Genomic DNA, 24,813 nt, shown 5'->3' with positions numbered 1-24,813 from the left:
CATGTATCACTATCAGCATTTTGGTCAAAGCTATTCAACAAGTCTCTAGGAAGTTACAAACTTTCCCACATCTTCCTGTCTTCTTCTGGCCCTCAAAACTGTTTCAACCTATGCCTGTTACCCACTTCCAAAGTCAATTCCACATTTCTGGCTATCCTTTGTGAAAGGAAGATATCTTGGGCCCCCCCAAATCACCAAGCTAAAGTGAAAATTCAAGCTGGGAACTGCTTAGGGCAGAACCTGCCTCCCATCCTATTCAAAGTTATCCCTCTGCTTACTGAGGTAAAATGCATATCTGATTGTCTCCTTTGGAAAGGCTAATTGGAAACTCAGAATAATGCAACTGTTTGTCTCCCACCTATCTGTGACCTGGAAGCCCCCTGTGATGGTTAATACTGGGTGTCCAGTTGATTGTATTGAAGGATACAAAGTATTCATCCTGGTGTGTCTGTGTGGGTGTTGCCAAAAAAGATTAACATTTGAGTCAGTGGGCTGCTGAAGGCAGATCCACCCTTAATCTGGGGGGCACAATCTGATCAGCAGCCAGCCAATATAAAGCAGTCGGAAAAACATGAGCAGGAGAGATGGGCCTAGCCTCCCAGCCTACATCTTTCTCCTGTGCTGGATGCTTCCTGCCCTTGAACATGAACATCAGACTCCAAGTTCTTCAGTTTTGGGACTCGGACTGACTCTCCTTGCTCCTCAGCTTGCATACAGCCTATTGTGGGACTTGTGATCGTGTAAGTTAATACTTAGTAAACTCCTCTTTATATATATCCTATTAGTTCTGTCCCTCTAAGAGAACCCTAATACATCCCTTTTCCACTTTGAGTTTTCCTGCCTTTGCTTCAACTTGTCCTACCTTTCCAGACCAAATCAATGTACTTCTTACATATATCCATGGATATCTCATGTCTCCCTAAAATGTGTAAAACCAAGCTGTGCCCTGACCACTTTGGGCACATGTCATCAGGCCTTCCTGAGTCTGTTTCATGGGTGCACATCTTCAGCTTTGGCAAAATAAACTTTTTTTTTTTTTTTTTCGATGGAGTCTTGCTCTGTTGCCCAGACTGGAGTGCAGTGGTGTGATCTCCACTCACTGAAAGCTCCACCTCTCAGGTTCATGCCATTCTCCTGCCTCAGCCTCCCGAGTAGCTGGGACTATAGGCGCCCACCACCACGCCCAGCTAATTTTTTGTATTTTTAGTAGAGATGGAGTTTCACCGTGTTATCCAGGATGGTCTCGATCTCCTGACCTTGTGATCTGCCCACCTCAGCCTCCCAAAGTGCTGGAATTACAAGCGTGAGCCACCACACCCAGCCAGCAAAATAAACTTTCTAAATTAACTGAGACCTGTCTCAGATTTTCTGGGTCCATATTTAATAACCATAAAGGGATTCTGAGTGGACATGCTCCTCACCTTTGACAAATCTAGCCTTTGACAAGCTAGATTTGACAAACACCTATTGGTGCTTGGTACCAGCATGAGCTTACTTTATGGCTCAAACCAATGGGACAATTTGCTGAGGTCTGAGAGCAATGCACCCTCCACCACAGCCCGCTCCCCCCAACCCCGCTGCCCACCAAGAGAATACCCAAATTTGGTCGAAATCTGAAGTTTATTTTATTTTTTTGTTGTACAACTCTTTTTTTTTTTTTTTTTTTTGGAGTTTTACTTGCTTCCAACAAGAAAGGCAAGTTTTCCTTTTCCTTGCTTCCATGATGATGGAAGATAGGTAACTCCGTTATGGAGTTTGAGCTCACTTCCAACAGGGAAGGTGAGTTTGTTGTTGTTGTTGTTGTTTTGTTTGTTTTTCTGCTTCTAGGATGATAGAGAGTGGTCTACAGCCTGAGATCCATCCCTAGATAAGCAAGTGAATTGGGGTTTATCTTGGCTAAAGTTAAGATTAACAACCAGCTGGTCTTTATTTCTCCTTACCATTAGCATGCTCAGGAATTATACAAGTTGTGAGACTGTTTGTTTTGCTTAAGTTTTTTGTTGTTGTTGATGTTTGTTTGTTTCTGTTTTGTTGTTTCATACTTTTCTCCCATTGGGTTTGACCAACTCTATCCAACTCGACCAAATCCGAAGGAAAGTTCCAAATTATGGGGAACAACGCCTCTGAAATGGCTAAATTCCCATACACAAAAAAAGGTGGTATAGTGAGGGGGGAAAAACGGTCAACAAAAGAGAAAAAAAAATTTTTTATTTTGACTACTTAAGGGATTTTATTTACATAACAAGGCCACCTTTTTGCTAGCCAGGCCAAACTGAAAGCAATGGCTGTCCCCCACTCTGCAGTTCAATAGCTAAGTTTCTGCCTTTTTTTCCCCCCTATTCATGACAGCCAAGGTTTTGTTCCTAAATCAAGTCCTTTCTGGTTTGATACTTGGTACTTCTTTTTTTTTTTGAGATGGAGTTTCGCTCTTGTTGTCCAGGCTGGAGTGCAATGGTGTGATCTCAGCTCACCACAACCTCCACCTCCCGGGTTCAAGCAATTCTCCTACCTCAGCCTCCCGAGTAGCTGGGATTACAGGCATGAGCCACCACACCTGGCTAATTTTGTATTTCTTAGTAGAGACGGAGTTTCTCCATGTTGGTCAAGCTGGTCTTGAACTGCTGACCTGAGGTGATCCCCCAGCCTCGGCCTCCCAAAGTGTTGGGATTACAGGCGTGAGCCACTGTGTCCGACCAATACTTGGTACTTCTGAAATAGCAGCAATTTGTCCTAGCTGAAGTATAATAATAAAATTTTGAATTTTTGTTGTTGTTATTTTTGTTTTTGTTTTTAGATGGAGTCTCGCTCTGTGGCCCAGGCTGGAATGCCTTGACACTATCTTGGCTCACTGCAACCTCCGCCTCCCGGGTCCAAGCGATTCTCCTGTCTCAGCCTTCCAAGTAGCTGGGACTACAGGTGTGTGCCACCATGCCCGGCAAATTTTTTGTATTTTTAGTAGAGATGGGGTTTCACCCTGTTAGCCAGGATGGTCCTTGATTTCCTGACCTCGTGATCGGCCTGCCTCTGCCTCCCAAAGGGCTGGGATTACAGGCGTGAGTTACAGTGCCCGGCCACCCGATTTTTTTTTACTCAGTTATTGCAACAGAGGCTACTCTTGGGTTTTTAAGAAAGAGTATAGTTTAGACACTTAGAAATGCTTTGTTTAAAAAAACGTTTTAAGTGCACTGTAAAAGCATCATGTGGTCTAGCCTTATAATAATTCTCCCTTTTTGGAGACCCAGGATTCAGTGTGGGCTCTTCCCAGAGCTCAGAGATCCAGTTAAAAAAGAATTGGTAATCCCGATCTAAATAAAATTGATCTCCTTATATAATCCAATGATAAATTTCTATAATTTTATGTTAAATTAGCAATTAAATCTGTTTTAATTTCCCTCCAGCTCACCAGAATTTCTCTTCAGACCTTATAATGTAAATTTTGCTATCTGACTTTCACTTGAATTGTTTCCTTTAATATGCAAATTTAAGACTATTTAGCTGACAACTGCCTAGGGTTGTGAAACAGGTTATCAGGAATCTGAACGCCTAAGATAAAGAAAAAAAGCATTTTTGTGAATCTGTAAGATGTACTTCTTCTATCAACATGCCTAATACATCTATGTATTTATATGTTGTGTACACAATGTTGCACTCCTGAAAATATATAAAAGAGCTCTAATTAATGGTCTTAAAAAATAAAAGCATTTACATCAAGTACTTTATTAGAAAAAGGAAAGACTGGTCAAATGCTTTTTCAAGTTATCTGATAAGTAAAATCTTTAATAAATAAGCTAGCTTTAAAATTACTGGTAAAGTAATATTAGAAATGTCTTAAGAATTGCCAGCATACATTTTTATTTGCATTTATTAATCAAGAAATTTCATACTTAACCCTACCAAATACTATAAGGTGTCAAAATTTGGCACAGAGCTTACAAAACTATAAACCCAGCCCAAGACAGAATGACCTCTGCTCCTGTAATCATTAATAAATAAGACATTGATATTGGTTTAATGAAAATAGCTACATCTTGAATTATTTAGCAAAATTACCATAATTTCTAATCTTGCGGCAGTCTAGGTAGTCTAGTCCACAGGCAGTAAGGAGGTTTGTTTTGGGAAAGGACTGTTACAATCTTTGTTTCAAAGTTAAACTATAAGTAAACTTGCATGGTAAAAGAATGTTTAATTTTGTGAAAAACGACCAAACTGTCTTCCAAAGTAGCTGTCAGAGACAACCTGCTCCCAGAAGAAAGCAGCAAGCCCCCTCCCCTAAATACCCTGCAGCTTATTTCTTCCGAGATGCCGGCTCCGCCCCAAGTTCTCAGAACTTAGGTACAGCTGTATCCACCCCCAGGCCAAACCACATCCTGGTACTCTAAGCCAGGTGGGGCAAGAAGTGACAAACAACTGCAGGATGTAGACTAACCTCGGAAAGCCCCTAGGCCCTCAAATCCCTATATAAGCCCCTCACCTTAAACACTCTGGGCTGCCTCCTCTGAGGGTTATGGAGCAAGCCGGCAGGTCAACAAACTTGCTTGCCTGACTTTGAGCCTACTGGTCCTTTCTCTCCGCCGACCTTACAATAGCTGTACCACTTTGCATTTCCACCAGCAATGAATGAGAGTTCCTGTTGCTCTGCATCCTCATCAGCATTTGGTGTGGTCAGTATTTTGGATTTTCACCATTCTAATAGGTGTGTAGTAGTATCCTATTCTTGTCTAATTTGCAGTTCCCCAATGACATATGCTATTGAGCATATTATCATATACTTATTTGCCGTTGGTATATCTTCTTTGGTGAGATGTCTGCTCAGATCTTTTATTCATGTTTTAATTGGGTTATTCTTCTTTTTGTTGAGTCTTAAGAATTATTCGTGTGTTTTGGATTAACAGTCCTTTATCGGAGATGTCTTTTGCAAATAGTTTCTACCAGTCTGTGGCTTATCTTCACATTCTCTTCACAGTGTCTTTCACCGAGCAAAAAAAATAATAATTATTATGTCTAATTTATCAATTATTTCTTTCATGGATTATGCTTTTTGTGTTGTATCTAAAAAGTAATCATGATGCCCAAGGTCATCTAGATGTTTTGTCTTCTAGGAGTTTTATTGTTTTGTGTTTTTACATCTAAGTCCATGATCCCTTTGATTTGGCTTTTGTGAATGGTGTAAGATCTGTACCTGGATTTGTTTTTGTTTTTGCATGTAGGTGTTCCAGTGCTCATTGTTGAAAAGACTCTTTGAACCATTGTATTGCCTTTCTTTTTTTGAAAGGTCGGTTGACTATATTTATGTGTGCCTATTTCTGGGATTCCTATTCTGTTCCATTTATCTATTTGTTTATTTTTATGTATTTATTTTTGAGATGAATCTTGCTCTGTTGCCCAGGCTGGAGTGCAGTGGTGCAATCTCGGCTCACTGCAAGCTCCGCCTCCCGGGTTCATGCCATTCTCCTGCCTCAGCCTCCCGAGTAGCTGGGACTACAGGCGCCCGCCACCACGCCTGGCTAATTTTTTGTATTTTTAGTAGAGATGGGGTTTCACCGTGTTCGCCAGGATGGTCTCAATCTCCTGACCTCGTGATCCGCCCGCCTCGGCCTCCCAAAGTTATTTGTTTATTCTTAAACCAATAACACACTATCTTGATTACTGTTGATTTATAGTAATTCTTGAAGTTGGGTTGTATCCATCCTCTGACTTACTTCTTCAATATTATTTTGGCTTTTCTGAGTCTTTTGCTTTTCCACACAAACTTTAGAATTAGTTTGTTGATATCTACGAAATAACTAGCCATGATTTTGGAATTGCATTGGATCTACAGATCAATTTGGGAAGAATCGATATCTTGATAATATTGAGTTTTCCTGTCCATGAATATAAAATGCCTCTATATTTATTTAGTCCTTCGTCGATTTCTTTCATCAGAATTTTGTAGTTTTCCTCATGTAGAATTTGTACATATCTTGTTAGATTTTTACCTAATTTTTTTATAGGGAGTGCTAATGTAAATGGTATTGCGTTTTTAATTTCATATTCCACTTGATCATTATAGGTATATAGGAAAGGAATTGACTTTTATAAATTGACTTTGTATCTGCAATCTTGTTCTCATGGCTTCTTAGTTCCAGGACATTGATTTGGCAATACTTTCACAATTTTCTACATGGATAATTATGTCATTTGTAAAGACATACCATTTTATTTCTTCCTCTTCAGTCTGTACAACTTTTATTTCCTTTACTTGGCTAACTATGTTAGCTAGGATTTCCCGTACAGCATTGACTAGGAATGGTGTAAGCAGACATTCTTGTGTTATTCCTGATTCCAGTGGAAAAGGATCTAGGTTCTCACCATTAATTCTTATGTTGGCTGTAAGGTTCTGGCTTATGTTCTTTATCAAGTGGAGGATGTGTCCCTCTGTTCCTGGAGTGCCGAGACTTTTTATCATGAGCTGGTGTTGGATTTTGTCAAATGCTTTTTCCGCATCTGGCGATATGATCATATGATTTTTCTTTAGCCTATTGGTGGATTATATTAATTGATTTTTGAACATTGAACTAGCCTTGCCTAGCTGTAATAAATTCCACTTTATCCTGGTGTACAATTCTTTCAATACATTGTGGGTTTCAATTTGCTAATATTCTATTGAGGATTTTTGCCTCTGTATTCACAAGATATATTATTTTGCGTTTTTTGTTTGTTTGTTTTTGTTTTTGTTTTTTCCGAGACGGAGTCTCGCTCTGTCGCCCAGGCTGGAGTGCAGTGGCGTGATCTCCGCTCACTGCAAGCTCCGCCCCCTGGGTTCACGCCATTCTTCTGCCTCAGCCTCCGGAGTAGCTGGGACTACAAGCGCCCGCCACCACGCCCGGCTAATTTTTTTCGTTTTTAATAGAGACGGAGTTTCACCGAGTTAGTGAGCATGGTCTCAATCTCCTGACCTCGTGACCTGCCTGCCTTGGCCTCCCAAAGTGCTGGGATTACAGGCGTGAGCCACCACACCCGGTGGTGTTTTTTCTTTCCTGTAATGTCGTTTGTGTGGTTTTGGCATTAGGGTAATTCTTGCCTCATAGGCTCAGTTGAGATGTATTCCTTTTGTTTCTATCATATAAAAGAGATGGCACAGAACTGGCATAACTTGTTTTTTAAATATTTGGTAGAACTTATCAAATGAAACCATTTGAGCCTAATGCTTTCTGTTTGGATGTTATTAATTATTGATTCAATTAATTAGACATAAACATATTCAAGTGGTCTGTTTCCTCTTGTGTGTTTTGGCAGAGTGTGCTTTCAAGAAATGTGTCAATTTCGCCTAGGTTATCAAATTTGTGGACATACAGTTATTCATAGGATTCCTTTATTATCATTTTCATGCCCATGGGATCTGTAGTAATGTCCCTTATTTCATTTCTGATATTGACTATTTGTTTTTTCTCTTTGTTAGCCAGGCTAGAGGTTAATCAATTTCATTGACCTTTTCAAAATATCAGCTTTAGGTTTTGTTGATATTCTTTTGATTTTGTTTTCAATTTCATTGATTTCTGTTCTTTTATTTTTTCTCTTCTGTTTACTTTGAACTTAATTTGTTCTTATTCTAGATTACCAAGGTGGAATCTTAGGTTATTTTAGATCTCTCTTCTTTTCTGGTTTGTACATTCATTGATATAAATTTCCCTCTATACAGAGATTCACGGATCCATCCGGGTGGTCCGGGCACCACTGGCGCCCCTCTGCGGCGATTCCCCCGTTCCATTTTCTGAAGCCACAGGTCAGAAGCCGCTGTAGAACGCTTTGCCAAACTCCAGGATCTTGAAGGGAACGTAAGCTGCAGTTACTTGCCGCGCAGGCGCAAGCCTTTCTTTCCGCACAAAGACCGTGGGAGGAGGGGTCGGCGCAAGCGCTCGGTGTCTCTCTGAAAAGAACTTCATCATCCTGCTGCCCGGTTACGGAGCGCAGCGCAACGCATGCGCCTTGAAGACTTACGGAACTTATTTCATGCTCGGGGCGGCGGTGACGTGTGAACGAGAAGGAGGTGGTCAAGGAACGGAAGCCGGGAGGGAACTAGGGCGGAAGGGGACCAGGGCCGGGCTTGTGTTCGGTGCCTTGCCGGGGCTGGGGGGTTCCGATGTGGTCCCCGGAGCGGGAGGCCGAGGCTCCGGCCGGGGGAGACCCGGCGGGCCTACTGCCCCCCGAGTGGGAGGAGGACGAGGAGCGCATGTCCTTCCTGTTCTCCGCTTTCAAGAGGAGTCGCGAGGTGAACAGCACCGACTGGGACAGCAAGATGGGCTTCTGGGCGCCGTTGGTGCTGAGCCACAGCCGCCGCCAGGGGGTGGTGCGCCTGCGTCTGCGGGACTTGCAGGAGGCCTTTCAACGCAAGGGGAGCGTCCCGCTGGGGCTGGCCACGGTGCTGCAGGACCTGCTGCGGTGAGGGGCGGGCCGGGGCCGGGGTCACGAGGGCGGGCGGGGGCAGCTCTCCGAGGGCCGGGCCCTGGTCCTGTTCTCTGCACAGTGCGCTGCGCCCAGCCCAGTGTCTGGCCCAGAGAAGGCATCCAGTGTGGGTTCAGAAGGCGAAGAAGGGAAATAAGGAGGCCGGGCTAGGGAGGATTGGAGGGAGAGGAAGGGGGGGTCTGGGGGAAGATTTGGGGTCGGGGATAGTCCCATTAGATGAGTTCCAGAGAAACCAGCCTAGCAAAGGTGACAGTGATTTGCTTGAACTGGGACCCCGTTATGTAGTTATTTCGTAAGAGCCTCCAAATTTGAATGGCCCGTGGAGCAGAAGGTCTAAGAGATAGTATTCATTAACCTAGAGAAGGTCAGAGCTAAAAAGCGGGCATTCGTGGGGAAGAGGCCTGTAGGCATCTTGCCAACAACCCCTGGCACAGCTCATGCGTCTGGCTTGTCCTTGGCACAGGCTTTTTGGAGCAGAGAGGACGTGAAGGAGAACGAGGGCTTTGCTGAGTATCTGAGTGCCCTTAAAAGGTCTGTAGGAGATACGTGTGTGACAGGTGCAGTGTTTTGGCGGTATCTGAGGGGTAACATTGATAACTAATAGATGTACAGTGCTTGGCAGCATGCTGATACTTTGTATGCACCATTTGACCCACTCAGCGGTCTTGTGGTGCGGTGGTAGATTATCCTCAGCAGACAGAAGAGGAAACTGAGTTTCAGAGAGATCAAGTGACTTCCTCAGAGTTACACAGGTGGTTAAAGCTGATACCGGGACTGGATACCTGGTCTTTGGATAAGTCATTTGCAGTTCAATGTACGTATCATTCTGAGACCAGCCTAGCGTGATACCCTTCTCAGTGAAGGAGGGAGAAAGTCAACTCTGATGTGTTTTTTTTGTTTGTTTCTTTTTTTCTTTTTCTTTTTTTTTAGTTTGCTGCTCTTTCTGATTAAGAGCTCTCCCTTCTCTACTTTTGTTCTCAGTACCTTCCCATTGGCTGACATTGATATTGCCTAGGATGGTCTCGAACTCCCGAACTCAAGCGATCCTCCCACCTCGGCCTCCCAAAGTGTTAGAATTACAGGCGTTGAGCCACTGCACCTGGCCAGCAAGGCTTTCGGAGAATGTGTACAGTGGAAACCGTTTTTGTTCATGCCTGAAGTAGGAAACAGGAGAAACAGTAGTTGAAGAAGTCAGTGAGGGATGAGACCAGAATGGACCTCCTTACTGTAGAAGGGTGACGATCTTTCACTTCCGATCCAGACACTTTAATACATCGATGGTATTAAAGTCTCTTCTCCTGACTGCTGACGCTCCACTGAAGCTTCCTGTTGCTTACCTGGGTCCTGAAGAATTTCTGAGGGTGATACTTCTCCACAGAGGCGACGTGGCATAGTATTAGTATTAAAAGTAGTATCAAAAACCACAATTACTTTTGCACCAACCTAATAGTTAACAGCTTAGCTTGAGGGCCAACTGGCCTAGGCCTGAATCCTGGCTCTGCCATTTGCTAAATTATGTGGCCCTGCACAAATTTTATGCTGTCTTTAACTCTCAGTTTGACAAATTCTAAAATGGTGATGATAATTGTACCTAGGTTTATTGTGAGGATTTGAAGAGATATTCCTTATATAGCCTTCAGCATAGTGACTGGCCAGCAGCAAGCATTTAATAAATTGAGCTGCTGTTAACTGTTACCAGCACCACGAAATACTTACATATACTTACATATACATCGTATCCCCACCCTTGCCTTGGAAGAGCACGAAGTCTTTCTGTGTACATCTTTGTTTTCTTCCTTGTGTCTTGCACTCGACAGTGATTTATTTTCATTTGATTGTTTTGAGCACCATTTGTAAAAGAAAATCTCAGCGAAGGCTCAGAAGCTGCCTGTGTTTCTGTTGTCTTAGTGGGGCACTTGCCTTTTGGTTCCAGCTCTATCGTGGTGTAGATTTGACCTCTCTGCTTACCTTCTGAGTCCCTCAGTTTTCTCATTTGTTAAAATGCTCATAACACCGCCTCCTATGCAGAGGTGTTGTGAGGCTTAGAGCTGGAGTATAAACAATGCTGCATGTAGTTGGCACAGCGTAGGTGCTTAGTAAATGGTAGTGATGATGATGATAAAATTCCTCTTTTGGGGTAAAGGGGGAGCTGGAGACTGGAATGGGATATTGCATTAAGTGCTACTACACGCCCTTCTTTTTCTTCCCTGCAGTCGAGGGGAGCTGCAGCGGGAGTCAGACTTCATGGCCAGTGTAGACAGCAGCTGGATCTCCTGGGGGGTCGGGGTCTTCCTGCTGAAGCCTCTCAAGTGGACTCTTTCTAACATGCTGGGAGATAATAAGGTTCCAGCCGAGGAGGTCCTTGTCGCTGTGGAGCTGTTGAAGGTGGGTACTCAGAAGGGGGTGTCTGGGTGTCACCTGATGTGATCATAGCATCCTCCACGTCCCTTGGGTGCGTTCTTTTTTACATGGTGACTGAGTTGATAACTGAGTTTATCTGCCCTCCCTTGTACTTGCGCTTTGTATATTCATTAGTGGGACTTGTACATTTCAAGGGTTAGCCTTTGTCTGGGAATTTTCAGCAACTAATAGTGGATTATTTTCTAGTATCTGTAGGGATTCATGTTAAGCAGCCGTTTAGGAAATGCTTTGCCTTCTGTAGTTTACTGACAGGAGTTTCTCAGGATTCCTGAGGACCTTGTGGCTTTCGGTATTGCCACCTGTGAACTGGCGCACTCAGCTCCGCTTTCCTACTTTGTGACCGTGCCCTTTCCCCTTCCAGCTTTCTGATGGCCTGCCTTCTGCTGCACATGCTCCTCTCCCTTGAAGAGGCCACTGGGGCCATGGTCCCGTCCTAGCCTCCTGGTCAGTCAGCCTCCTCCCGGCCTGCCTTCCCCACAGCCTTAATCGCATGGCTCATTGCTCCACTCCCTTCCTCAGCAACACCCTCAGCTCCTTTGCATCTCCTTTGGTCCACACCAGGAGACTCCCAGCAAATCCATAGCCCTAGATCAGCCACATGGGGTCTAACACCCCTGCTGGAGAAAATCACCTGTCATCAGACTGAGGTCCCCTTCACAGTCCCCAGCTGTGGGAGGCCCTCAGAGCCACACCACAGCCTCATTTTTCTTTCTCTCTGTCCCCTCACACGCTGTGTCCTCTTTCCTCTCTGCAGGCACTTCACTGAGAAGGTAGACTCAGGGTTCCTGAGTTGGCCTTCAGTTTTCTGTCCTCCTACCCCAAGCCTGACCTCCTCAGAGCCCACCTCCTTCTGTGCTCAGAGTGTAGTGTCCTTCCTCTGCCCCTCGTCTGCTGTGCGTCTGCCCCTCTTGTCCCTTTGTCCCATTGGCTGGCCTCTTGCCCGGTATGTTCCATCTCCCTCTCAGCCTGTAAACCCAAACCCACTCGTGCTTTTCTGAACACGGATTGTCTCTTTTGTGGTACCTGGGCCCTACCTAGTGACTGCTGTTTTCTTCTCAGCTGACCTTTGCGTCACCATTTCCTCACCTCCCATTCACTCTGTCACCCGGTGCAGACCTGCTTCAACCACCCCCTCCACCCGGATGCTGTGGATGAGTCTCTCTCTGTGTGTGTGTGTGTGTGTGTGTGTGTGTGTGTCTACAAAGTTGACTGAGCACCTGGTGGCCAAAGTACATTGCAGAGAGTATTTTTGAAATTCACAGACCAAGCCTGACCTCAGGGCCCTTGCATAGCCCTAGAGGCTTCACACAGCTGGAGCCAGCCCAGAATCCCCACCCCCACCCCAAGAGACGCACTCGTTTCTCCTCACCGTGAGAGACTCCAGCGCACTCTGCCTCAGATGGAGGAAGAGGTCTCCCAAATCTGCCAATGTCTCGCTGTCCCCCAGGACTTTGACTAAGCAGCCCACATTTTCTTCAGGGGCAGCCCGTTTGCTCCATCTACACGCCCTCCCCGCACCCACGCGGTTATTCCCCTGCCCGGTGCCCTGGTCTCCAGGGCTCAGTCAAGGTCCCCGCAAAGACTGCAGGATGATTTGAGTCTGCCTCTCATCTCACATTGTCCTCCAGCCTGGGGCGGAGGAGAGGCAGACCCGTGGATCCCCACAGGTGAGGTTTGCAAACAAAACAAGCCTGCTCTTGATGTAAATTGGTTTTCCCGAGTCCAGACAGAGAAACAGCCAGTAACTTTTTACTTTTGGATGGTACTGAAAAATACAAAAAAGCAAACATTGTCTGTTATTTTGTTATTAAAAAAAAAATACAAAGAAATGAAAGTTTTCTTTCTGTTCATCCAACTTTTCTCTCTTTGGGCACTCTCTTCACATTTGTGTGAGTGTGTGAGTGTGTATGTTTACAGACTTATGTTTCCTTAATGGCCTTGTCAACTCTAGTTCTTCCTGAAAATCTTATTCACTTGTTTCTTGTCTGTCTTTCCTGCTAGAAGGGAACAGTGCCATGGGCCCTGGGACCCTGGGAGCAGTGCCTGGTGCCTGGTACCTGATAGACAGTCAACAGATCCCTGTCGAGTGAATGAATATATACACACAGACACATGTGTACACATCACTCCATTTTTTTCTAGAAATGGAATCGGTGTGCAATCTGCTTTGTTTTCTTCCACTGCATTATATCAGGTGCCTCTTTCCAGGCCCTACACAGTATGGATTTACTTGATTCTTTTTGATGCCTGCATGATAATCTATTGATATGCCACAATTTATGCAACAGGTGCTCTGCAGATGGACATTTAAGTCATTCCGATTTCTCTCTCCATTTTTCCATTACAAAAAAATGCCACTTGGGCAGAGATCTATGTACTTCTCCCTTTATTTTTGTGGAATTGATTTTCAGAAATGCCTATGTACTTTTTAAATTTTAACAAAAATTGCCAAACTACTTTTCAAAAGTTTGTAATAAGTTGCACTTTCATCAAGATTCTATAGTCCAGTCTCCCCACATCCTTATCAGCACTGGATAATATCAGTCTTTTCAATCTTACCAACTTATTGGGAAAAAAAATGATACGTCCTGTTTGTGAATTAAGCATTTTTTTCACCTATGTACTAGCCATTTACATATCCCCTTCTGTAAATTGTCTGTTTATATCCTTTGCCTGTTTCATATTGTGTTATCTTTTTTTTTTTTTTTTTTTTGAGATGGAGTCTGTCTCCCAGGCTGGAGTCCAGTGGCGTGATCTCCACTCACTGCAAGCTCCACCTCCCGGGCTCACACCGTTCTCCTGCCTCAGCCTCCTGAGCAGCTGGGACTACAGGTGCCCGCCACCACACCCGTCTAATTTTTTGTATTTTTAGTAGAGACGGGGTTTCACCTTGTTAGCCAGGATGGTCTCAATCTCGTGACCTCGTGATCCGCCCACCTTGGCCTCCCAAATGCTGGGCTTACAGGTGTGAGCCACCACGCCCGGCCGTATTGTGCTATCTTTTATGTTAATCTGTATTCTTTATGTATTAGAGATAGATACGTATAATGTATTTAGTATTAAGGATGTAAATATTGTTTCCCAGTCTGTTGCTTGCTTAATTTTTATTTATGATGTCTTTTACCATATAGAAGGGTTCATATTTCTGTAGTCAGATGTCTCAAACTTTTCCGTATGGCTACTGAATTTCAGGTCTTCTTTAGGAAGGCATCTTCTGACTCAAGCTTAAGTGGGTATTCTTTTATTACTTTGTACTTTAAGTTTTTCCCTTTACATGTCGTTACTTCAATACTTATTTTTGTGTGTGTGGTGGGGAAAAGCTCTTCTTCCAAATGGATGGCCAGTTGTCTCAGTATTTTTTCTTGATGTCGTATAACGTTAATTTATTTGTGTGTGGTTACTGTGCAGTTAGTATCTGGTAGGGCAGTCGAATCCATGAAAACTCAATGTCTGTGTCTTACTAGGCTCTTTTCCACCCTTTGACACCATTGACGAGTCGCTTCTTAAAATGTCTAATTTCCTTGAATTTGTTTACATGATGCAGCAAGCTCTCCTTGGTTCCCCCAAAGCAGTCCTGCTGGCTCTCTTTTGTGGGTTCCTTCACTTCCTAAACAGTGATCTTCCTTCAGCTTATTACTTTCCTCCCTGAGTGTCCTTGGATATTTGCCGTGGATATGCTGAGGACTTTCAACCATTGTATCACTGTCCTGCCGTCTCCTTTGAGTTTCAGATTTGTATATCCACTTATATGTTGTATATATATTTTTGGATATCTCTCAGACATCTTTTTTATTTATTTATTTGTCTATTTTCAGATGGAGTCTCGCTCTGTTGCCCAGGCTGGAGTGCAGTGGCGCAATCTTGGCTCACTGCAAGCTCCGCCTCCCGGGTTCAAGCAATTCTCCTGCCTCAGCCTCCTAAGTAGCTGGGATTACAGGCGCTGCCACCATGCCCAGCTAATTTTTTTGTATTTTTTTAGTGGAGATGGGATTGCACCATGTTGGCCAGACTGGTCTCAAACTCTTGACCTCAGCCTCCCGAAGTGCTATATTATAGGTGTGAATCACCGTGCCTGGCCTCTGTCAGACATCTTAAAACATCATATCCAAGATGAGATATTTTGTCTTTCCTTTAAACTAGTCTTTTCCTCCTGTGTTTTTTGCTATTAATAGCGTCACATCCATCAGTCACTCAATCCATGGTGACTTTCCTCTCAACTTTCTCCTCCAACCCTGTATCCAGTTACCAGTGTTATCTTCTGAATTTTGTTTGGCTCCACCACTCCTCTTTCTGTGTCTATTATTCAAATAGTCTGTTGTTCAACCCCACATAATCTCCTGTGTAAATGGTCTCCTTGCCTCTAATCTTAACTCTACAATCCATCCTATCCCAATTAGCAGTTAGCTTTCTGTTAATCTAGCAATGTCAGTTTTCTTCAGTGACCACCCACCATCTACAGAATAAAGGATCATCATAAGATATTATACTTTCTATAATATAGGAGTGCTTGGCCAGGCGCGGTGGCTCACGCCTGTAATCCCAGCACTTTGGGAGGCCGAGGCGGGTGGATCACGAGGTCAGGAGATCGAGACCATCCTGGCGAACACGGTGAAACCCCGTCTCTACTGAAAATACAAAAAAATTAGCTGGGCATGGTGGCGGGCGCCTGTAGTCCCAGCTTCTAGGGAGGCTGAGGCAGGAGAATGGCGTTAACCCGGGAGGCGGTGGAGCTTGCAGTGAGCAGAGATCCAGCCACTGCTCTCCAGCCTGGGCGACAGAGCGAGACTCCATCTCAAAAAAAAAAAAAAAAAAAAAAATATATATATATATATATATGTATGTATATACATAGGAGTGCTTCTCCTCTCTTTCCTTTCCCCTCTACATTTGTACACGTGCCACATTGACCCACCCTTCTATACTTATGTTCCTCTCTCTTCCCGAGATACCCCTTTCACCTCTTCACCTAGCAGCTTGCTCATCTTCAGAATTCTGCTAAACATTTTTTTTTTTTTCCAAGAAATCCTGAATCCCCAGGCAGTCTTTTCCTGTATTTTCACAGCATCCCATGCACACCTCAGTAAGTCTTTCTTGTTTCTGGTAGTAATTTCCATGTATGAGCAAAATAGTGACATTGTTTCTTGGAACTTACATTTCTTAGTCTTGTCACTAATCTTATCCCATCTGTTTATCATATACTTTTCTTTGTTTTTTGTTTTGTGTTGTTTTGAAACAGAGTTTTGCTCTTGTTGCCCAGGCTGGAGTGCAGTGGCACAATCTCAGCTCACTGCAACCTCTGCCTCCCAGGTTCAAGTGATTCTCCTGCCTCAACCTCCCAAGTAGCTGGGATTATAGGGGCCCACCATCACACCCGGCTAATGTTTTTTGTATTTTTAGTAAAGACGGGGTTTTGCCATGTTGGCCAGGCTGGTCTCGAACTCCTGACCTCAGGTAATCCGCCTGCCTCCGCCTCCCAAAGTGCTGGGATTACCAGCATGAACCACCATGCCTGGCCCTTTTCCCTTAAGACTCTTTACAGACTCAGTAATGTTTGTGTTTGCAGTATAGCCAATTGGCAGGAAAATGGAGAGACTACAATTGGAAGGGAATTAGATATCATTTCATCCACCCTCTTCAGAGAGTGATACTGAGGACTAGTGAGGCTGTGACTGGCCCAGCGTCACCCAGGCTGGGCTGGAAATCAGGCCTCAGGTCTCTTTCACAGATGTTCTACTTCAGCTCACCTCCTCAGTCTTCCCTTGGGAAACCACAGACCAGAGAGAGGCAGGAGTGTAAAATCCCCAGTGGACGTGCAGTGCAGAGCTGGCTCCCAGCATCTCATGTGCATTTCATATGGAGTCACCAAACTTTCCTCCAAGGCTTAAAAACACAGATCCTTCCTCCTTTTTAAAAAGCCGCTACTTGGGGAGGATGGGCTTGGGATTCCCGGGTGCTTGCCTTGTGTGGTCATGGTTTTGAAGCTCAGGGTCAGGGTCCCTGCGTCCTGTGGCAGTGGCCAGGGCCTGTCAGCCCATGTTGCCTTTCCCGCAGGAAAAGGCTGAGGAGGTGTATCGTCTGTATCAGAACTCGCCCCTCTCCTCCCACCCCGTGGTGGCCCTGTCAGAGCTCAGCACCCTCTGCGCTAACTCCTGCCCAGATGAGAGGACCTTCTACTTGGTGTTGCTGCAGCTGCAGAAGGAGAAGAGGGTCACAGTCCTCGAGCAGAACGGGGAGAAGGTACGGAGGCTCACCTGTTCATTCTCTGACTCAGCGGTGATTGATTCAGTACATACAGTAGCGACCCCTTATCTGAGATTTTGCTTTCCAGAGTTTCGTTACCTGCAGTCAACCACGGTCCAAAAATAATAAGTGGAAAATTCCAAACATTAACAGTTCCATAGATTTCAGTTGTGCACTGTTCTGAGTAGTGTGATGGGACCTCGTAGTATTCCGCCTGAATGCTCATCCCCCCTTTGTCCAGCATCTCCCTGCCTGAGTCACTTAGGAGTTGTCTCAGTCATCAGATTGACTGTCATGGCACTGCAGTGGTTGTGTTCAAGCCACCCTTATTGTACTATTTTTTTTTTTTTTGAGATAGAATCTTGCTGTCGCCCAGCAATCGCACAATCTCGGCTCACTGCAGCCTCCACCTCCCAGGTTCAAACGATTCTTCTGCCTCAGCCTCTCGAGTAGTTGGGATTACAGGCATGCGCCACAGCGCCTGGCTAATTTTTGTATTTTTAGTAGAGAAGGGGTTTCACCATTTGGCCAGGCTATCTTGAATTCCTGACCTCAAGTGATCCTCCTGCCTCGGCCTCCCGAAGTGCTAGGATTACAGGTGTGAACCACCGTGCCTGGCCTATTGTACTTAATAATGGCCCCAAAGCACAAGAGCAGTGGTGCTGGCAGTCCAGATTTACCAAAGAGAAGCTGTCAGGTGCTTCCTTTAAGTGAAAAGGTGAAAGTTCTGGACTAAATAAGGAAGACAAAATATCATTTGCTGAGGTTGCTAGGATCTACAGTAAGAATGAATCTCCTATAGGAAAAACTGTGAAGAAGGAAAAATGTTTGCATAGCTGTATATATAGGGTTCAATATTCTCCGAGGGTTCAGGCATCCACGGGGGGTTCCATTCACTGGAATGTATCCCCCATGGATAAGGGGGGCCTGCTGTTCTCATATGCCCACCAGCACTCCTGCTTGGGAAGTTCTCAGCCTTTGTGGTAGCAGCAGTAGTAATTTCTCCCTGTCCCTCAGATTGTGAAGTTTGCCCGGGGGCCACATGCCAAGGTCTCTCCAGTAAATGACGTAGACGTTGGGGTGTACCAGCTGATGCAGAGTGAACAGCTTCTCTCGCGCAAAGTGGAGTCCTTATCCCAGGAAGCAGAGAGGTAACTTTTAACCCCTAGCTGAGCCCCCTCCCCACTGTGGCTGGCCCCCAGAGCCAGCAAAATGTTACTGTATGTGGGCTTTTAAAAAGATAGGTTTTTTTTTTTTTTTTAAGCTAATTACAGAAGTACTCACTGCTCAATGCAGAAATCATAGAAAGCACAGAATATCACAAAAGAGAAAAAAAAATGAGGCCTTTTCTTTCGTTTTTTTTTTTTTTTGCTCTGTCACTCAGGCTGGTGTGCAGTGGTGTGATCTCGGCTCACTGCAAGCTCCGCCTCCTGGGTTCACACCATTGTCCTACCCCAGGCTCCTGAGTAGCTGGGACTGCAGGTACCTGCCACCACGCCTGGCTAATTTTTTTATATTTTTAGTAGAGACGGGGTTTCACTGTGTTAGCCAGGATGGTCTCAATCTTGTGACCTCGTGAGCTGCCCATCTTGGCCTCCCAAAGTGCTGGGATTACAGGCGTGAGCCACTGTGCCTGGCCTTTTTTTTTTTTTTTTTTTTTTTCCTAAATTGAGACAGGGTCTTGCACTATGCCCCAGGCTGGAGAGCAGTGACACGATCTTAGCTCACTGCAGTCTCAAACTCCTGGGCTCAAACAATCTTCCTGCCTTAGCCTCCTCAGTAGCTGGGACCACAAGTGCGCACCACCATGCCTGGCTAGTTTTTAAATTTTTTGTTGAGATGGGTCTCACCGTGTTGCCCAGGCTGGTCTCAAACTCCTCGGCGCAAGCAAGCCTCCCACCTCCCACCTCAGCCTCCCAAAGTGCTGGCATTGCTGGGGTGAGCCACTGTGCCCAGCTGAAAACACGAGTCTTAATTCTTCCCCCACAGACCATGACTGTGAGTGTAATGTTTATGCTCTTCCTTACCAGTATCCATTCAACTAATATTTATTGAGCTAGGCATTGTCTTAGGGACTGGGGATATAGGCGTGGACAAGACAGTTTCCTGCCTTTGCAGAGGTCTTTCTGAGGGGCCCTTCCCCTGCCCTTTCCCCTGGATGACTGTACAAGGAATCCCTGATAAAGACACACACTCCGGCAGGGGGACACAGACATTGAAGTCTGTCTTCCAGTTGGGAAAGCCTCGCCTTGTTGGGAGGCAGAGGGATGTGTCCAAGGTCATTGTTGGTGTTAACAGTTCATTCCCTGTCTCCCCAAATTGGGAAGACATGTACGAGGTGCCCTGTTTGCATGTTCTGTCGTGGTGGGTAGAAAAAGCTTGTCCTCAGTCAGCCTGCTTGAGCTGCCTGTTGACTTGCCACAAGAGTTTTTGACCTTCAGCATCATTTTTCTTGCCACTGGGCAGAGTGGGTTTAGTCTTCAGATTTAAAACCACCTTGACTTGAGTGCTGCTCTCAGGGACCCTTTGGGACCCTGCCCCTCCCGTCCTGTGACTCAGTCATCTTATCTGTCCCTCTGTTTCTAGGTGTAAAGAAGAAGCCCGCCGGGCATGCCGAGCAGGAAAGAAGCAGCTGGTGAGTTCTTGTCTCCTCCAGCCCCATAGCAGTGCCCCAGGACAGGCCTGGAGCGATGCCCAGCAGTTCCGAGAGCAGCCTGCTGGGGTTTTGAGGGGGACAGAGTCTGCAGGGGCCCAGGCACCACGGCTTATTTTACAGACGGGAGGGAAGAAGGCTGGGACGGCCTTAGGGTCTGGGAAGGGCTGTCTTCCTCTTGCCCTTTGGCTTCCCAGTTCAGCACTGACCCAAGTCTCCATGCCCCCCAGGCACTGAGGTCTCTCAAGGCCAAGCAACGGACAGAGAAGCGCATCGAGGCCTTGCATGCCAAGCTGGACACTGTTCAAGGCATCCTGGACCGGATCTATGCCTCCCAGACAGATCAAATGGTAGCCACTCCCCCCTACTCCAGCACTCAGCTGGTCTCTCCGTGGGTGTTGGTCACTTGCAGCTTCGGCTTTGCCGTTTGGAGGATCCCTGGGTTCTTTCGGGATGTAGCTGGGGTTGCCTTTGTCTTTCCAGTCAGGAGGTTTGGCCTCAGTGGGTATAGGGTAAATTGAGATTGGGTGCCCAAAAAACCCCAAAGCTGCCTTTTGGAGTTGAAACAATATTGTCTGTATTTTGCCAAATGTCTGTCATATGCACTGATAGCTTTGCTTTGTCTTTAGGTTTTTAATGCCTACCAGGCTGGGGTGGGAGCACTCAAACTCTCCATGAAGGATGTCACAGTGGAGAAGGCAGAGAGCCTTGTGGATCAGATCCAAGAGGTACAGAAAGGGGCCAGGGAGGGAGACACAGAGAAGGAAGTGACAGAGGACAGATTTGACTTCATTGTACATCCTCTTTAATGAAACTTGACTTGTGACCTTGTGAACTTGAGGAAGCTTTTCTTGATTCTCATTTGGGGCAGGATTGCTTTGTCACCCTAGATATTTTCCACCGAAGCCTGAGATGCTCAGAGCCACCATGCCCAACTCAGGGCTTTGCACTTGTCTCTTACAGCTCTGTGACACCCAGGATGAAGTTTCTCAGACTCTGGCTGGTGGGGTAACCAATGGCTTAGGTGAGTGGACAAGGTGGTTATTTTTATTTTTTTTATTTATTTATTTATTTTTAGATGGAGTCTCACTCTGTCACCTAGACTGGAGTGCAGTGACACATTCTCGGCTCACTGCAACCTCCGCCTCCTGGGTTCAAGCGATTCTCCTGCCTCAGCCTCCTGAGTAGCTGGGATTATAGGCGCACACCACCACACCGGGCTAATTTTTGTATTTTTAGTAGAGATGGGGTTTCACCATGTTGGTCAGGCTGGTCTCGAACTCCTGACCTCGTGATCCGCCTGCCTCCGCCTCCCGAAGTGCTGGGATTACAGGCATGAGCCACCATGCCTGGCCCAAAGCAATTGTTTCTTCTTTTCATCCTAGAAGACTTCGTTTCCCTGTGCTGTGATGAGTTTGACGGTAGATTTGCTTTTCCGGCTGCAGGCAGGCCTCTCCTAGCCTGCCCTCCCTGGGGCCCATCTGCAGGAGCAATCAGGGAATTGCCATTTCCTCCTTGACAGCTGTGCTCATGAGCCATCTGTGCTCCGGCATTCCTCATTCACAAGGCTTCCGACTGGAGGATCCTCCTTCAAGGGCAAGGGGAATCAGGGTCAGGTCCATGGGGTTAACAGAATACACCTCCTTGGTGACTTAACTCTGAGTGTGGAAGAAGCGTCTCTGCTTGAAGCTACCCTCAGTTTCCTGACTTCCGGGATTTTTTTTTAATTTGCAAGGAGGCCTGGCATCTTTTGAAAAGCTAAGCGGAGTTTTGGTAACCTCAGTCCTGTACTCATTAATGCATTTCTCCCTGGAGTTTATGCATCTTTATGTTCTCTTTAATTTCCAGATTTTGACAGTGAAGAACTGGAGAAGGAATTGGACATCCTCCTTCAGGATACCACCAAAGAACCTTTGGATCTGCCTGACAACCCCCGCAATAGGCATTTTACCAACAGTGTGCCTAACCCTAGGATCTCAGATGCTGAACTTGAAGCTGAACTTGAGAAACTGTCCTTATCAGAGGGAGGTATGGAGCTGTTTTCCAAGGCCTCAGGACGGGCATGTGGCCTTCTGGCTGACAGAGTTGATGGGCCCAAGCCCAATTACTCAATTTGCCAGAGTACCAGAGCCCTATAGGGAGTTGAGGGTTTGTTTATATTAAGACTCAGTCTCATAAACACTGGAATGCCTTCATCTTCAAGATTTTCCTGTTATAGTGTTCAGTCATTTCTTTGCCTTGCAGGTTTGGTCCCAAGCAGTAAATCTCCGAAAAGGCAATTGGAACCGACTCTAAAGCCATTGTAGGACCCTCAAGTGAAGGACCCTCATGTAAAAGAGAGACCAGGCTTGCTGGGTGTGTACATAGTTATTTAAACAAGAAACTCTCAGAATGTGTTTGGAAGAGGAGGAAGGAGAACTACTGATTTATCTGGATGCTACTACTTACTACAGGACAGATAGAATTTCTGGAAGCGATGCTCCAAAGGCTTGCTCCCAGCTGTATTATGGACCTGCCTTCTCATCTTTATAGTGCCACAATTTATACAGTCCTGTGTCTGACCTGTCATTTCATAGCCTGCAGTTCTTGCCATTGGCACACTTAGTTTGTCTTCACCCACCAGCTTCGTTCCAGCCTATGAAGGGGAAAGATTTGCAGTTTTGCCAAATCTGAATCAGTTCCCACTTCCCCCTGTGGTTTTTTAGAGGGGTTTATCCTCTCGCTAATGTCAGTTAAATAACTTACTCTGCCCCACTTGATTTCACTGGTAAGAGAAGAATGAGAATGAAACACTTCAAGGTTTTATTTGAGGGGACTTAGCTGCCATTTTATGGAGAAACATGTAGTGTAAAAGGTTTTTCTCTAGGGTCATTTGTCAGAATTCTCCAGGTGTTCAGAGAAAGAGGTCGCCCCAAGTGGCCCAGAGTCGTGACAGTCCGAAGGGGCTGGTGTGGCCGGTGGGCACTGCCTCTTCATCCGATGCAGCAGGAGGTCCGCTGGTGGGGGAAAGCTTCTTCCGAGGCCTCTGCACTCGCCTGGGAAGAGGCCCAGTCACTACAGGACCCCGAGATGTCCAGACCCCTTATACTTTTCTAAAGAGGTGAAACTGTGGCCTTGGCCCCATCATGGGATAACTTAAAAATACATACCTATCTTCCAGAACAAGCCACACAACAACACACCTCCCCTCCTTGAGCCTGGCGCACAGCACCGGGCTCTGTGAATTTGGAAAGCGTTTCACTTTGTGGCCTACTGCTCGGGGCAGGGGAGCTGAGCCAGGATGTGCAATAGAAGCAGGGGCTGTGCCTTCTGCCAGATCTGCCGGGAGCTACCTGGGCCACCCGTGCACCTGTCCTGCTTCCTGCAGTCCCCGCTCCCTGCCTCCTCTGAGGGACGGGGCAGGGCGGGGTAGGGGGATAGACAGGAAGGGGTCTGAATGCTCTGGCAACGGTGAGAAGAAATGATAGCCACAATGCCACTCCGCTGCCCAGCCGCCAGGATTTCTGCCTGGAGCCCTTTGCCCTGTCCCTGCTGCCTGAGGTGGCGTAGAGCAGAGGAGGAGAATTTGCTCCAGGCCAGGAGCACAAATCATTGTTCAATGAATTTCTCTCCAACTCGACCTTGGTAAACGGAAATGTTGGGGGTGAAGAGAAACAATCACTATTTTTTTTCTTTTTTATCTGGTAAATAATTAAAAGAAACACCGGAACACTTGTCCCGTCTCTTCTTTAGGTTGTATCAATGTCTTGTTCCTTCGTGCCTCCCCACGCTTCCAGCTTCTGCACACTTTGGTTCTTTCTCTGAAGTCCAGAGGAGAATGTGGAGCGCCTGATCATGTGAGCTTTGAGCTGCGGCAGCTGCTGCTCCATCCAAGTGGCCGAGCACAGTGAGCTCTCCTGGGGAGAACTCACTCTTTGAATGGCCTCCCTGGTTTTAGCAGTGTGCTCTTGCTACAGTTTTCCGGTGCCTGGGCTCTATGAGTGGCCTAATTTCTTCTGCTCATGTGATTGTATCATATTTTAGTCTGGCACTGGTATTTCTCAGCCCCTCCTCCAGGGATGGTGTTTGCCACGCCCTGTGAGGGAGATGGGCTTTGAGGCTGAGGGCAGCATTAGGAACAGGCGAAACAATTGGCTGCAGCACTCGGTCTGCAGCTCCAGGTAAGTCAGAGGTGAACTGGCCAGGAAAAGGTGGTGAGAGCAGCGGCTCAGAAAGCCCTGGGAGAATCTAAAGGACCTGGTGAGAAGGGCGAGAGGGACTGGAGTTCACAGGCCCAGCCAAAGAGAGGGCAGAACCGCTGTTCCATTCCTTCCGCTGGAAGGAAGTGGCCTGGACCTGGTGAGCCTTGTTAGTCTGGTTTAAGGTTGCTTTTTCTTTCGCTATCCTGAGCCACTGAAGAATCCTGTTAAATGATCCAGTCTTATTCTTTGCTGTGCTACAGGAAATTAAAAGGAGCTATTGAGTCTGCTGGGAGCAGAGAACAAGAAGGGGTCATCTACAGGACTCTGGTGGCGGCGGCTGCAGCTGCCAGCATGGGATTCCCACAGCTGGGCAATCAGGGCTGAGTGGCCTGAGGAGTCAGCACCGCGGAGGGATTCACTCCTCTTGAGAGTTTTCTCTCTCTCTTTTTTTTTTTTTTTTTTTTTGAGACAGGATCTTGCTCTGTCACCCAGGCTGGAGTGCAGTGTGAGATCGTGGCTCACTGTAGCCTCGACCTAGGATCAAGCAATCCTCCCACCTCAGCCTCCCGAGGAGCTGGGCCTACAGGTATGCCACCACACCTGGCTAATTTTCTTTATTTTTGGTAGAGATGAGGTCTCAAACTCCTGGCCTCAAGAGACCCTCCCACCTTAGCCTCTCAAAGTGCTGGGATTACAGGTGTGAGCCACTGCACCTGGCCGACTTCCTTCTCTTGAATCTTTGCTGCCTCATGACAGGAGTCAGAGCCTGACAAAGTGAAGAGATGATGCCGTGCCTGGGAGGGTGGCTGGAGAGTCCCCCATCACTGCTAGTATGGGAACGGTGATGGTTTGCAGAGAGGAGGTGTGGATAGAAGG

General features: G+C 46.2%; 2 protein-coding genes across 4 annotated transcripts in view; both read left to right on the top strand.

Moving 5' to 3' along the window:
* Positions 1 to 24,813, top strand: part of R3HCC1 (R3H domain and coiled-coil containing 1) — a 222,898-nt gene that overhangs the window by 172,538 nt on the left and 25,547 nt on the right. The window lies entirely within an intron of this gene.
* On the top strand, positions 4,422 to 23,470 carry CHMP7 (charged multivesicular body protein 7). Of its 3 annotated transcripts, none has more exons than XM_050801439.1 (11): positions 4,422 to 4,661; positions 7,679 to 8,418; positions 10,656 to 10,827; positions 16,915 to 17,100; positions 18,121 to 18,254; positions 19,690 to 19,738; positions 19,987 to 20,106; positions 20,386 to 20,484; positions 20,720 to 20,780; positions 21,605 to 21,784; positions 22,001 to 23,470. In XM_050801439.1, exons 2-11 carry the CDS (start codon positions 8,120 to 8,122, stop codon positions 22,060 to 22,062), a joined length of 1,362 nt encoding a protein of 453 aa, XP_050657396.1. In that variant the 5' UTR covers positions 4,422 to 4,661; positions 7,679 to 8,119; the 3' UTR covers positions 22,063 to 23,470. The 3 variants fall into 3 exon arrangements, with proteins under 3 accessions (XP_050657396.1, XP_050657395.1, XP_050657397.1); XM_050801438.1 differs by having other exon boundaries at positions 4,422 to 4,693; XM_050801440.1 differs by lacking the exons at positions 4,422 to 4,661; positions 7,679 to 8,418 and adding an exon at positions 8,657 to 8,973.

This window comes from Macaca thibetana, chromosome 8 (genome assembly GCF_024542745.1).
Source record: "Macaca thibetana thibetana isolate TM-01 chromosome 8, ASM2454274v1, whole genome shotgun sequence".
NCBI lineage: Eukaryota > Metazoa > Chordata > Mammalia > Primates > Cercopithecidae > Macaca > Macaca thibetana.
Note: the sequence above shows the minus strand (reverse complement) of the source record. Positions and strands in the feature narration are given on the sequence as shown.